At 42.3% G+C, this 15896-nt stretch overlaps 1 protein-coding gene across 8 annotated transcripts; it reads right to left on the bottom strand.

Annotated features, from left to right (window-relative positions):
* Nucleotides 1-376: 376 nt before the first annotated feature.
* nlgn3b (neuroligin 3b) lies at nucleotides 377-10138 on the bottom strand (the record flags this gene model as incomplete). 8 transcript variants are annotated; one of them, XM_079171243.1, is made up of 6 exons in its annotated part: nucleotides 377-1172; nucleotides 2889-3678; nucleotides 6043-6228; nucleotides 7073-7222; nucleotides 8025-8076; nucleotides 9650-10138. In XM_079171243.1, 6 exons carry the CDS (start codon nucleotides 10136-10138, stop codon nucleotides 377-379), a joined length of 2463 nt encoding a protein of 820 aa, XP_079027369.1. The 8 variants fall into 8 exon arrangements, with proteins under 8 accessions (XP_079027369.1, XP_079027370.1, XP_079027368.1 ...); XM_079171244.1 differs by having other exon boundaries at nucleotides 9653-10138; XM_079171242.1 differs by having other exon boundaries at nucleotides 8025-8084; nucleotides 9658-10138.
* Nucleotides 10139-15896: the final 5758 nt, after the last annotated feature.

Below are 15896 nucleotides of genomic sequence, written 5' to 3'. Positions count from 1 at the left end.
GAGTTATAATGTCACTTCGTTCCACGAGATCAAAATAGATATCACAGAGTAAGAAAAAGCTTCCCATACAAATCCAACTGTAGAAACATTATACTAAGTTCTTGCTAGGTAAAGTTCCAAAAAAGCTAAAGTGGAAAATGAAATACGCTTTTTGTTTTTGTCTGCCTTTGAAAATGAGTATTATAAAATGACTCTGCAGTTAGACTTCCTATTATGAGAGAGCAAAGGCAGAATGTTGGCGGTTGTACACCTTTGGAAAAGACAGAATGAACATATTCAATCCTAATTTACCTACACATCCTAAATATAGCTTTACATTTCCGTGTTGTATGTACGTCACGCTTCTCCTCCCCACCTTCCCTCAACTCCTGCCAGGCTATACCCGAGTGGTAGAGTGGGTGCTGGGCAGGCCTGCAGAGCTGTAACCAGCTGGGAAGGTGCTGTATGGACTCATGTTGGAGAGGCCCATCAGGGAGTTGGGGATCATGGTGATGTTGTTGGGGGTCATCAGAGGGATGTCGTCAGGGGAACGGCGCTGGCTCAGTGAGTAGTCCATGCTGGGCGAGACGTGAAGAGGATTGTGAAGGGCCTCACACTGGTTCCTTTGCTGGGACAGGGTCTCGTCTATAGTGGTGGTGTGGCTCACGTTGTTGCCTTTGCTGTCACGCTGGGGACTGGGCTGCTGGGACCGGTCCTGCCGACTGCGCTTGTCCTTGCGGTAGTACAGAGCGGCGAAGGCCAGGACGTTGAGGAACAGCAGTGACGCTCCCACAGCAATGGTGACGCTGAGCTCTGTGGAGTAATCTCTCGGGTTCGGCATGATCAGTGGGCCCATCTCCCTCCCCGCTTCGCCGTCTTTGTGGGCAGTGGATACAGGAGGATGACCGGTGCTGCCCGACTTCTTACCGTTGGACTGGGTGGAATCCAGTGGGGTGACCTTGGTGGTGGTGGAGGAGTAATGGAACATGTCATGGAGGTTGTAGAGGTGGGGCACCAGGTGTTTCCAGAAGGCCACCTTGGTGGCGCGGTAGTGGTCACGGATACGAGGCTTCAGGCCAATGTGCAAGTACAGCTGGTCGTAGGGGTCGTACTTAGACCAGGCCACCTCCTCGAAGCGATTGGCCTTGGTGTGGATGAACTTGGTGTCCTGTGGCACTGGTTTGTTAGGATCCCTGCAGACACATTTAGACAGAAAACTTAAGTCATGAGAAATAAATGCGATGGAAGAAAGCTAAATGGTAGTATCAGGGTTCGGCAATAATTCAGCAATATACATTTTTCAGAATATCATCATATTGTAATGATAATTATCAAGATATCGCTCTAGAAACCTTTTTGTCCAAATGAATGATTTAGAACAAAATATGTTTTTGTTTTACACACAGTTGTTTGCTTTGAGCATTGGTTTGGATATTTTACCATACCATAATGGATATCATTATAGGGAAAATATCCTCATTCATACTGTGATAATGATTTTGACTCCGTAGCCCAGCCCTTGCTGGTATAAATACAATGTTGCCATTACAAATGCAAAGCAAAACAAAAGGCTTGTTTGTTAAATTTAAAAAAAGAAGAAGAACTTCATCGACATGAGTCAACACAATGTAATATCACCATCTCTCCTCAAGGGCTCAGCATTCCCTCATTCCTACACAGTAAAAACAGCAGCCTACGGTGACCTGTGCTGTGCTTCCTCCTACTGCTAGTCATCATCCGCTAAGACTTATTGCTGCTGTGCGTTCAGTATGCAGGAAGACTCCAGCAGGGCAGCAGCAGTGGAGTCCTCCACTACAGTGCAACTCACTTATCTTCACAGACACGCAAACCTGTGCCTCTGTATGACAAATTGCTAAATAAGCTACTCAGTAGGTGCAGAAGCTGCACTTTCAAAAGCATGTTTTTTAAGTGCTGAGTCACTGTTGGTGCAGGTCAACGGAAGGAAACTGAAAAACTTTCATAAGCTGAAAACGTCTCCTTTCATCCTGGAAATACTCCAAAATCAGTAACTTCATACTCAAATCTACTCAAAATATACAGTACCTTCAATAAAGGCAACAACATTTGGTTCCAGTGTAACACTATTGAGTATTGCAAGCAACCATGTAGTATATACATATTTCTTTACTGATTATTTCTGCCAATCCTACTAGAAAGTACAACTCACAGTAAAGTTTGCAGAGGTTTATGGCGTACATCTTAACAGCCTTCTCAAATCTTCTCTTCAACGTAACCTTTTTGTCAGACAGTGAGTGACTGCTTTGAACATTTATGTGAATTAAGCTGTACATTTTGAGATCCGTCACCTTCAGCAAGTCGAAGTGATGAAACTTTGTGATGAGAGTTTATAAGGAAGCTTTAAAATAGTGACAACATGGCATTTCAAAAGACACAGCTTTCATTAGATTAGATGGTGTGTGCATCAACAGTGTAAAGCAGACCTAATTTACAGTAAGAAGTGACCATTAATGATAGATGAAGATTATTTATAGACTTTCGGTGTTAAGGAATTCATATTAATTGATAGAAACTGTAGCAACGCGTTCCATGGGAGTGTTCTTGTGAACGAGCAAAGGAGGGCAGTAGATAAAGGCTGGACGACATGGCAGTGGGAGTTCGGGCTGCACTTAATTAGGCGGCACTACTTAAGGCTGAATCTTACAGTCTTTTAATCAGCTGTGATAAAGGAAGGGCGAATGTAGCCGAAGTTAGAGGTTGAACATCTCAACACACATAAAGTCTGCAGCACAAGGAAGGTCATCTATGTCATAGCATGGGCCACGAAAGGAGTGTAAAATGGGATACTGAATGCACTGAAACTATATGTAAAGAGGCCATATTAATGTTAACATGTACTTTGGTTTGTCCCTGGATTTGCTCTTACTCACCCACTCTTGGCGAAGTTGGTCCAATAAGTCATGACCACAGCGCTGAGCATGATGTCGTTCCTGGAGAAGTTGCAGGGGAACAGGTCAGTCGGGCCCACCATGGGGATGCCAAACACATAAGGCACCTCATCTCCGTGCGCTGAGTCTGACCACACTGGCTTCATGAGGCTCTGGCAGTGGTGGTAGAAGGCGTAGAAGTATGTAGGCGAGCCGTAGCGGGCGTGTAGGTCAGCCGTCACCACTGAGGGCTCCACCCACTGGTGGTCGGTGAAGAGAGCCACCAAGGTCTTCCTCCTGGTCTCCGGGTTGTCCTTGTCGGCCCAGTCTGTGTACATGAATTTTATTGTCTCCCTCAGTGTGTCCTTCCCTTCTGGGTAGCCATACAGACTGTCCACAAAGTCTGACACTGCGAAGTCAAAGTCGTTGCCGGACACGCCGTCTTCCAGATCCATCACGTTCTCCACAAAGCGCAGCCCTTCTCCCTGATTGACACCCAGCATTATATCATAGTTGAGGAACTCGCCCTGCTCCATCAGGATCTCCGGGTCATCCGGGATGACATCTCCGTCAATGACAGGACCGAAAGCCACGCGGTATCGGGCGGGCTGGATGTCTTGCTCCACCAGCTCCCTTGCGCTCTTCTTCTGCAGGCAGGAGACCATGTCCACAGTGTCCAGCACGTTGCAGCCGACCCTCTCGGCCAGCATGCGGGTGTACTTCACCGGTTGGTAGTTGACGGCCCAGCTGGACAGGGCTGAACCGCTTTGGATGATGGCTCTGTGGAACAAACCTTGGGACACAAAATTCACGACAGAAAGACACAGAAGACAACAGAATCCCAGAGAACAGTGGTTAGTATTAGTATTCTTTTTCTCTTTTTCAGCAAACCGTAAGGGCATTTTTGACATGATCCATTTTGCACAAATTGCTAATCACAGCTAGATATCACACCAGCCTTGACGCCAAATTGAGCTCCGCTTTCTACCCCCTACTTCCGGCCCCCTTGCTTGTACCGCTCCCATTTTCAAACTCATCCTCCCTATTGATCTCAACAACACATTTGTAAAGTTTCGTGACGGCACCTTGCACGGTTGCGATGCTATCGCAGTGACAAAATCTGTCAACAGACACATACACACACACACACACACACACACATAGTGAAAACAATACCAGGGTCGCCGTCACGGCTGGTAACTAAATCCAAGGTTTGTTGACACACAACAATTTAGGTAGATAAAAGCAAACAAGCCCACTTGTGATGTACTTTGAATATTAGCCAGGGAGATGCAGCATTAGACTGAAAGAGAGCGAAAAGGCCAGATTGAGCCTTGCTGATGAGAAGCTGCTCTGTAAAGCAGCTGGTGGAAGAAATGAGCTTCTAATAGGATGTTGTCCCGCTCTATTGTTATTATAATGATTAAAAAAAATACTTGCGTCTCTCTATTGATGCCCTTATTTGTTTCTCGTGGTGTCATTACTATATGCGGATGACAGTGAATACAAGTCAAATTAATGATCAATTGGCAGCATTGTTTCAGTGAGGAGGCTTTCGACGCCAGTTATTCGCACGCGTACTGCAACCGTATAATCGTTAATACTATGTGTCTAACAAGCTGCATAGCTTCGTATAGACTTCTGATGCCAAGTGTGCAGTGGAGGGACTGTGCGGGGAGATGAATATGCAGTAACCCTGATCCTTCAATGTTGATACAGTAAACACAATGCTCTGCTGAATTGTTTATATGCAGTGCGTCACCTCTGTCTCTGGGGATTTTGTATCTACCACCTAAAAATGACAAGTGATATGTACCAAGTCAAAAAGTACTCTGCTGAGGTTAAGGCATAGCCGTCGCTTGAAAAAGAGTGCGGGGACAGTGTCACTTTCACTTGCCTTGCTGTCATTTATTTCAATTTTTTTAGGGCAGCAGCTAGTCTACTTCAAAGACAGCCGGAGGTCTTTGTGCATTCGCTGCAGCCGAGCAAGGGCATCAAATACAAAGCTCACAAAGGACAGTTGCCGCAGCCTCCCTGGCATTGACGGAAACACACAGTTTGTGCCCTTGTGTTTCTGTCCAGCGTCAATGCGACGGTCGGGGCAATAATACGGCAAAGATAAGAGGTTAAATTCCCTGTGGGCCACCCATATTGAAATACGCCCCTTTGATTCTTGCAAGGAGCTTTGGATAAGTGTTTACCAAATGGCATCATATCCACTAAAAAGAAAAGTAGATTAAAAATGTTTTTCTTGTCAGTGGATAACAAATACCAGTTTGCTGTGGGTAATTTATACTCTTTAAACAGGTATTTTAATTGAATTCATGTTGATTTATATTGTCATTTCAAAAATAATAATGTTGATAGCATGGATTTGTAGTTAAAGCTGGACTAGAATGTGACATTTTCAATTAAAGCATTGCCAATAAATGTGTGTGTGTGTGTGTGTGTGTGTGTGTGTGTGTGTGTGTGTGGGAAGGGGGGGGGGAATCAAATAGATGAATTAAGAAAATATCTAAAGAATGTGGTCTTTTTTTCTTGGTCCTGCTTCATTCTCACACCAGCCTTGTCTTTGGTAAACAGTGTCTTCAATCAAGGCTTTGCAAATACAGAATGCCAATGAAAAGGAAGATGGTGATTGTTTGTTTTTTTGCATTTTTTAGTAAAACTTTCCAACTTTCCACTATAATGGAAATGAGGGTAAAACAAATTGGTCGCTGAAAGATGTAAACATCAGTCAGATAGAAAAGTGAAAAGTGAAAAGTGATGGACACAGGTGAACGTGATGGCGTGGGGAAAACTTTATAACGCCAGTAGGCTTATTTAAGAGCTTCCCATTTTAAGAGGCAAAGCTTTTAGGCTGATTAGATTGAGTAGAGGGAAACAAAAGCAATCACTTAGTTAACGAATACCCCCTTTACCCTACACTACCATGTCATAACACTTCATCTCCCTGACAGACCATTTAGAGCTGAGCTTGAAACAAAGATTAAAAATGATTGTTCCAAAAGTAACTGGCATCTTCAAGATAAGAAATTAACATGATTGCAATGTTAAGTTTGTGGATTTTGACGTTGCTTTTTTTAAGTGATGGCATTAATAACTGAGCAAACCTGTATTGATCAAAGTCAGAGATAACTGAGACGGTGGTTCTTACCTTCTGAGTGGTGGGACAGAGTCAGCAGACTGACACAGGAAGCACCGATTCCAGATCCAAAAACTGTGATGCGACCCGGGTCCCCTCCAAAGTAACCGATATTCTTACTGATCCAACGGAGAGCTTGAATCTGGTCCAGGAGTCCATAGTTTCCTTTTGCTGCCTGGTCACCAGTACTGAGGAAGCCTGAAGTACACAGAAAGACATCAGAGCCAGTTCTGAAGTAGAGATCTACAGTGTATGTCACAGGTTTGATCTAAAGTTGTAGCCCAGCAGGGCATCTGAGGGAGCCGACACCATTTCCCCTCAGGTGCAAATATTCCTTCGCTCTCTCCCACAGTGTCTTGACTACTTTAGTCAACTCCTCATAATAGTCTCCAAGCAGCTTTGCCCCTCAGGAAGTGATCAGGCTCTGCGAATCTGAATTCTCTCCTCGCTTGTGACTTCATAAAATTCAATGTGCATAAATCTTTTTCCTAGTTCTCTACATGAATTTCATAAAACCACAGAGAGGTCACCGTGCTCTTACAATTGATCCTATTACTTATTCCCTTGTCTAGTCTCATCTAAACAACGTACTGTTTTGAATGTTAAACGCAGGGGAAACTCTTGACCTTGTGAACGCTGCATTGCTCCATACTGTGTTTTAATCATTTTTCTTCTAGAATTGCAAAGGCTGATGATCTTGCATAGATTAGATTCCTCTATCTAAAGGAAGATAAATTGCGTTTACAGAATGAGTCCAAACAGCTTGCGTGCAACAAGGACAGACCATGATAAGTATTTTTTAACACTTTTCCTCTGAGGACAACATATGTATGCAAATCAAGCTATTCTATGCTACCGAGATCCCCATTGCCTATATTCTCTTATTAAACTGCTTTGTAATTTTCTCTCATGTCTTCTTTTTATGGGTTATAACAGCAACACAAGTGGGAATTAATGAGCATTATGTTTATTCTCCCACATTAAACTAAATACCCCATTTGAAATACCATTAAATGTAACCACACAGACTTGTTGTCATCACCTAATATTCCGATTCTGTAGTTGAGCGTGACGACAACAACATTCCCATAACTGGCCAGCACGCTGCCGTCCATCATGTTCCCGGTGCCCTCCATATAGGAGCCTCCATGGATGTAAACCATCACAGGTCGAGCTTCGGAGTCCCTTATATCTGCAACACACACACACACAGATATGCTGAGCAAACAAACGGCCGAGGCAATAGTATTGAAACACTGTTATTAAAATCAACTTTTCAGTATGAGGTATGAGTAAAGACAGCTTAGAAAAGGTGCGAAGCAGTGGTATGTTTGTGGTTTGGAAGCTGTAATGACATTTAGAAAATGCATTGTAAATACACTCTGACGAGGGGTTTATGAATCAAAGAGTCAACTGTAATTAACAACAGATTTTACAGTGCAGGTAAACGCACGACCGAGCATGCTTTGCCTCGGTAACGTATCGGAAATGTTTCGATGAGAGGAAGAAAGAAAATCCATTGATTCGACTTGTGGTTCGATGTCAGTGGAGAAGAATATTCTGTAATGGTGTAATTTCACAGTTCCACATATAATATGCATGCACAAGCAAAAAAACAAACACGTTTTATATGTGTAGACTTGGACTTATAAGTCCCACACTGCACCGAGCGCTTGTTATCTGCTAGTACGAGCTAAAATAGAAACTCCATTTTTGCAATAGAAAATGTTACATTGACCAACGACTGTCTTTAAAAGAGACTATCAGACAGATAAGTAGATAATGCAATCAATGTGCATGGCAGCAGCGATGTAGCTCAAGCTCAATTCAAGGCACGAGGTGCAGAAACAGAAAACGTATGTAATCATAAATCAGATAAAAAAGAACTCCTACTGTTCTTCGGGCAAGAAGAAAAACTAAGAATTGTAACTTTATCCACCAAACTCAAGCTAAAAGAATCCATGCATCAAGACTTTGAGCTCTTAAAAAAATACCTTCAGATATATGAGTCTCAGCATGTGAGAAAGCCGCCCCCTTTTTCTTGTGCTGGCTCCCTGGGATTCACATGAGGAAAAGAAAGTACAAAATTCAAAACATCACAGTTGACTGTGCCTCTTATTTTTATATATACGGTCCAATCAAACTGACAGAATCAGGAGACAAAAGATCCAGACATTCTAGGCAAAAGGAAGATTATCCCATTTACATACAGCATGTTGCACTTTTACCTGCAATTGCTTTCTGACTAAATGTAGATGCAAAATCTAGAGATGTGTGACTCAATAATTACATTATAAGTTAGAGTAGCGATACAAAATAATCAGTGTTTGTAATTCCATCGAGTTATCCAATTCTTGTTAGATATTTGTAGGAAATGACAGAGTGTGTGTCTGCGCCCACACACATGCAGAGACACACTGTTTCCTTTGAATGGTTTATTACCTGTCGTTATATTGATCCAGCTGCCTCAGCTTTGACTGCAGTAATACATCTTTCTTGGTTCATTGTATCTCGCTGTACAATTATATTTTCAAACAAACTGTCATGTTGATTCTTCAGGTTAACCACTGCAGGATAGTTACTGAAGATATGAGGTATATGGTTTATTGATCAATGACTAATAAACTCTGACTGAGCAGGTAACAAGCCACACAAACAAATATTAAATAGTGGAAATCTCAATAAAACACCTTTTAGTTTGGCAAAAAGACTACTGGAGATCTATAAAAATGAAAGAAGCAACGGTTTCACATCAGTGACACAAATAATAATGTAACAGAATGCCCGAGGTGCATTTTAAATAAACAATGACATAAAGAAAGAAAAAAATCTTCAAAGAAATAAAAAATATATAGACCCGATGGGTTATGTTCCTTCCTTTAAAATGTGAATGCAAGAGTGAGATTTAATTAACCTGTTTGTGTGGCGGGTAAAGGAAGCCTTTCGGCGGCAGCACTCAGACCAGGAGCTTTATGAAACATGGGCTGCACCATTTTGGACAGCTACCTCTCAAGCAGGCTGTTTATCTGTTGCTACGCTACCATGGAAAAGTCTGCCAAAGAGCAGCAGGTTACATACAAAAGCTGAACACCGTCCAACTTTGAATGCTGGATGCTTTGTGTTACACTGAATGCTTGTGAGGGAGGTAATCTATTCTTAACATATTCTATTAGAAATAGTGTTTTTTTTTTCCCCAAACATGGGAAGCTGGCACTGCTAGCTTTACTAGATCTGCTAAGTGATTCTTCAGGATAACCTTTGATGCTAAGCCAAATATGCTATGGGCTCATCCTTTTTAAATGCTGAAAATAATGTATTTGGTTGGGTGAGTCTGTGTGTATCTATACACATTCAGTGACCTCAGGATATCTCCAGCTGCCACAACTGCCAATATATGAATAAATTCCTACTTATTAATGGAGAAATGACTGTTATGTCATATGGAATATGACTGCAACAAGTGAAACAACAATGGCATTGCTTTGGATGGTAAATCAGCACTTGGTTGGCAGCAATGAAATGAGAAGTGGTCGCACACACGCTTTATGAGGATAACAGGACGACATGGGTAATAATGATTGGTAGAGATGGATAGTTATTGTTGTCCATTTTACCACACCAACTCACCGTCCTCTGTCGGAGCGTAGATGTTTAGATATAAACAGTCTTCGCTCTGATCCTGAATGTATGTTGCTACTGTGTCCAGGTTATAGGTGAACCATATGGGCATCATGATCTCTGGTACGGTGTTGTGGATGTTCTGAGGGCACACAGGCATGAAGTGGGTAGCATTCTTGATACCTGACCAAGAGGAGGGCTGGTCGGGGGGCATGAAGCGTTTCTCGCCCACGGGCGGAGCAGCATAGGGGACCCCCAGATACTGATCAACGGGCCGGAGCACCTCGCTGGGCACAGGAACCCTGAGGCCTCGCAGTTTCCCGAACTGGGTGGTCACGGTCGGATAGAATTTCTGGCTTGTTGCCTTGGTGAATGACCAGCAGGAACATAATATCCACCAAAGAAGAGCACAGTGGGTGATGGTTACAGTCCCTTGATGATGTAGCAGGTGTGCAGGCAACAGATGGTCTCTAAACGTAGCCAGCCACATGGTCTGGTCTGGGCAGGACAGTGCCCTTGCACAGCACAAATGCACAATGTAGTGACCGCTCAGTCCCTCTGCACCGACCCTCTCAGACAGACATCACTCACTGCGCCTTCGGCTGCGACGGTTATCAAATCCAAATCCACGACAGCCAGGTATGGACCACCCCACTTCCGTTTTTCATTGCTTTGCACACAAATCTGAAAACAAGATGATCAGAAAGATGAGAAAACATCAAAGCTACATGTGAAAATAGTCCAAAACATCCGTATAATTGACTAAGTTGTGATAAAAGTGTTTTCTTGCTGTACCTTGGGGCTCTAAATACACACTTTTATACAAGCCGCATCCACTGTAACGCTTCGATGCTAATAACCTTTTGGGACAATTTGCTGTCTTGAAGGAGCAAATTTATGCTTTGACATGTACAAATCACTGAATACTGATCTCTGTGTGTCAGTGGGGGAGGAGATGGGAGGAATCTGAAAAATCCATCTGCTGTTATGTTGGATTAATGCTGCGAAAACATCTCAAGATAAAAGGTGTTAAGCACCCCTCTTCTAATGTAAAAGTGGCAACGTGAACAGCAAAGAAAGATGAATGTGAGCATTGAAGAAGGATTAACTGGGGAAGGAATATCTGGCTTCTGATGTTTCAGTGTTTAATATATTTCTAAAACACCAAATATCTCACATTATCAATATTTGTATCTTTTTTGTCTAAGCAACACTGTCAACCTCTAAATTGAAGATGAATAATGGAAGTGTCCCACAACAAACATGTCTAATCGGACCACAAGCCCCAACCCGTCCTCATATAGCAAGTAATTGCAGGTTAAGTGACGGACTTGAGGAAGGCTTAAAGGCAACATAAAAACAGTTGAGTTCAATATCAGAAGAAAAGGATCCTTTGACGTCGTATTGAGAAATTGATTTGCAGTAGTCTTCAACTTCTGCAATCTATTTGTTCCCCACTTCTCACTTTTGTTGACCAACACTAATGCTTAGTCTTTTAATAAAATGTAGGGTTTTTAATCCACTTGCAGCCATAAATAAATTCCTGTTGATTCCACAATGATTTATCTTAAAGTGAAAAAAATCCCTTGATCTTGGTTAGTTACTCCACTAATATTTATTTAGATACAAACATATAAACTGTTTTCTAACCCGACGGCAGTCACCAGAGCTTCTGTGTGATGATAGTTTGTCTCGTTAGTGGTTCACAAGTGTGAACGTCTCAGTAAACAGGGGAATACACATTCACCCCTAATCACATGTGCATACTGTATTCAAATAAGGTCTCAAATCTAAGCCCACCCACGGAGAACTACAGAGCAAATTGTGCTGTGCGTCTTCCAATTAACTACTTTGTTATCCAGAATGCATCCCGTCTCAGTCTTCGCGATCCGGGGTAGCAGTCAGCATAATATGCTCGACATCAGGTTCTCACTGGCTCGTCAATGAGCAAGGCAAAAGCAAAGCTTGTTAACCTAATCAAATCTATTGACGAGCGCTGCCTCGAGTATTGCAAACGACTGCAGCTGAACAGCTCTCTGTCAGCCTGATGAACCTATCTGTGAAGACAGGGGGACAATTTCTTCCTCCTAATATGAGAAACTAATTAAGCACAGGTGTGGTTCATTGGCTTTTCTCTTTCCCTGCAACATTTTCTTTACATCACCAGGAAAGTACACAGAAATAAAGGCTGCTCAGCCTCTCTTTCCCAGGTGTAACACATTTCCTGATATGGACACAATCATAGAAAAAAGACTGAGACACATGAAAGTAATATCACACTGGTTCTTTTGAGAAATATTGTACATAGCTGCCCTAGGCCAACTTTGTCTGTATTAATTAACACTTATGAATGTTCGTTATAGCCAGAAAAAGGACAAGACTTGTTTAATCCCCTATCTGTTATGTGACAATGATGTACGGCTCCCGAGACATTCAAATGGAAAAGATAGAGAACCTGATTTTTAATAAATCGGAGCACATCTCCTAGTTTGGAGCTGACAATGATAATAAATCATTTGGAGGTATGAATCCTCACTGTTCACAAAACCTGCTGTGAAATCGTCACTTATCAAATTAGCAGTTCCAGTACAGTGGGCAACACCAATCACACGTTGTTAGTTGTCTGTAGCTCACGAAGCAGCCCTGTCACTGCTGTAGATCAAAGGATACAATGAATTCTTAAAATGAGCGGCATTTATTCATGATATTAGTATCAATACATGTTTTTTTGTTGTTTTGCTATTAAACTACAAAGTTTTAATTTAAATAATCGGAGCAAAGCTGAGGTATAAGCTTTAGATATCCGTTTTACTGATTGTACTGCAGGCTGCCAAAGCAGCTAAATACTGCCTTCAACTGGGCTGCAGAGTATTCTTTTTCCAACTTGTGGTCTGCGATGGGACAGATGTGGATAAAAGCTTTATAGCTTACACCAAATGGGCCATGTAATAAAAATGAGCCATCACTCAGTCGAGTTTGATACACTGCAAGTTTTTGGGGCAATTTAGACTGGCAACATGCCCAGCAACAGGGAAGAAACATGGGTGAAATATATCTTGCCAATTAAGTGCTTGTAATAACTCACTAACTGATTGATAAGTGCAAAGACCAAGATGTTTTACAATTAATAACATATTATAATAACATATTATTGAGACAGATATTTATGCATCACAGAGGTGGTTTGGGTCAAAAGCATTTCTTTTTTTCTGGGACCAAATCCTTTAATTGGTATAGTTAAAGACCTATTGGAATGATTGCTATATAATCATGTTTCTCTCCGGCCATTGCCATCATCGACAGGCACACAATTCAACACCAATTCACCACTAATAAAATCTCTGGGACAACATCTTATCGATTACATTCTAGTAGCCTGGGGGCCTTTGACATGAAAGCATTTGAGAAGGAGTATGTCAGACAACAGTAGTCTGCTGGGCTCCCAATGCCCTTGTAATTCGACTGGTGTGGATCAAAACCGCTTCAGTGGATTCCCCAAATCCCCCTAATTTAGCAGTGCAATAAAGAGGAGCAGGGATTGACGCAGAGGAGACTACCTTATAGGGAACCTGCAGGTAGCACTCAACGTAATGGTTAGTCATTTATAAATGAACGCAAAGACCCAGACCCACAGAAAAAAAAAACAAGCCACAGCCCAGATAGCACCGACAAAGTGCTGTAGTGTGTGTGTGTGTGTGTGTGTGTACTGCCTCACGTTGTGACTGTGAAGATTATTTAATCTGGGTCTAGGACGGTGTAATATTGGATAAAATAAAAGCCAACACATTCTGCATCACAGTATATCGATGGGCAATAGCCTAGCATTAAATGAAACAATCATCTTAGATGTAAGTGATCAATCTGAACAAAGATTCGTCCCACGGAAAAAAAACAACACACCACATAATCATTAGGTTAACTCACCTGCTTTTACAGAGGCTGATGCGCGCTCCATCTCGAGATTTCCTCCATACCATGCCCGTCCGTTTCGCTATAAGACAATGGGGGGCTGTGCCGAGTGTGAATCTATTTCCTCCGGTTTCGGTATCAAACACACGGATCTGTACTCTTATCTCCTGCTTTGCACGGTCTTGTGTGCTTTGCGCATATACGACGCCAAGGTCAGGAGCGCCAACGGTTTTAATGGAGCGCCCACCATAGAGCTCTCTCTACGGCGCCCACTGCCAGCGCGTTACTAGGCAACCACCGGGTTACGCCAGTGCATTAAATTCACCCTCCAACAAACCGACAAAATCCCAATTTAGAAACCATTAAGTAACCACCGTAACCACCGGACAGCGCTCACGTACTCACGCGCTTTGTGCTCGAGCAAAAAAACATCTATATCTTTCAACCAAATAGGCAAGTGAGGCGAAGAAGTGTGCAGGCCCGCGTGGAGAGAAGATGTCCACTCGGAATACATTAGGCTTCATTTAATTGGCATTTAAGCAAATTTGAACAAACCATAAGAAAAAAATTGCAAACCATCCTCCAATATGTTTTCCCCCCACAGGCAGTGAAATGCATTTTAAATTAGATTCGTAATCAACTCATCTCCTTGTAGCAAGGTCTAAACAATGAGGATTTACTAATGAAAAGTCTGCTCTCTAATCACTGTGGGAATAAAAAGCACTGCTAAGAGCCTTGCAATGGCAGCTCTGAAGCATCAGACCCACACTTGTTTAACAAGCAGATTGTACTGGTGTGGAAAGCCCATCCCTATTAAACCACAAAAGGGAACTGCTTTGGGGCAAAAATGATCACAAGTGGCAGGAAATCAGTTCAGTGCAGGAAAGCGAAAGTTGCTTCTCTCTCTATTAAACAAATCTATCTTAGTATCTGAAAAGCATTGGGATGATTGTGTTGTTTCTGTTGCTTCCTGCGCTCCTTTATACATCCTGCTAGCTGCTAATGTGAAGTACATTTCTTTATTTAGGGATTTGAGCTCATCTGTTGCACTTGGAATCAAAATGTGAAAGTCACACTGAAATCTGCCCCAGCCAAACACTAGAGATCTACTAACACTATGAGGTATGAGGTTAAGTGCAGACAGTTGCTGACAGAGCAAAGATTTTATTTCTCACATACACTTTTTGTATAATGCCCAGTGGCGATGGCTGAACTGCTGTGATTTGAGCTGAGGCATCGTCTTTACGGGAGAGATGCCGCCTCGTGAGGTTTGTTTCAAGCTGGGTTACCAAAGCAAGGAAAGCTTTTACAGAGGAAAATAGCCCATTGTCTCATGACGCTCACTCAGGAAACAAGATCTGTTTGATACACTCACAAAATGGGTTTCTAAAACAAATATAGCTCCAATGTAAATGCGTGGAGATTATTAGCTTCCTTTAAGCAAGTTAGTCTTATTGGATGATGCACTCCAGGTCACCTGTGGTTTTAGCAGGGCCTTTATGATTCCACTACAATTTTTAATGAGGGCATATTTCTGTGTGTGTACTACACTATTACCCTTGTGGCATGGGAAGAGTTCAACAAGCACATTTTCAAGAGGAAGACATTTTAATTAAAGACACAATTTCCAGTCCACATATTTGCAGTCATGGACAGTTTCTCCACTTAAACCAGTAAGTGTGGGCTGAGTCAGCTTGATTAGCGACAAAGACGCTGCAGTTTCCGTGGCCACGGTGTGCCAGGATATCCACTGTTCTTTAAGTGAGGATAAGAAATATATTTTCATTGTCTGTAATAATTAAAAGATTCACACCTTAATTGACATGGCCAGGACTGTTGAGAGGACTGTTCCCATGAGCATAGCAAAGTCGTGTTAGTCTGTCAGGCATCATATGTACTTTTCTGCATATATTTGCCCCGGTACATGTACAAAAAGCTAGTGTGTGTGTGGTCAGGGATCAGTCTGCCAGGGCAGTATACTTTTAGTTGTCCTCAAAGATGTTCTACTGACATGGCCTCGTGTGGTCATGAGTGCTGGATAGTGACCGAAACAATAATGCTGTTACAAGTGGCCTAAATGAGCTTCTGTTGCAGCGTTTTGTTTTTGCATTTTTGTTGAAAATTCACAAACCTGTCTCAATTCGAGTTCTGCCTTTATCAAAATGCTCCTTTTATCTGCCATATGTTTTAAGCTCTATACATATTTATTCTTACCTCTGTTCTACTTTGTTGTCCTTGTTTTTATTTGCATTTTCTTTATTTGTATATTCTGTGTACGAACGTTGAGAGCAACATAAAAACCGGAGTCAAATTCCCATATGCGTACGCATGCAGCTAAT

This window comes from Pholis gunnellus (genome assembly GCF_910591455.1).
Source record: "Pholis gunnellus genome assembly, chromosome: 13".
NCBI classification, from domain to species: Eukaryota; Metazoa; Chordata; class Actinopteri; order Perciformes; family Pholidae; genus Pholis; species Pholis gunnellus.
The sequence above is the reverse complement of the archived record's forward strand: the minus strand, read 5'-3'. Positions and strand labels throughout refer to the sequence as shown.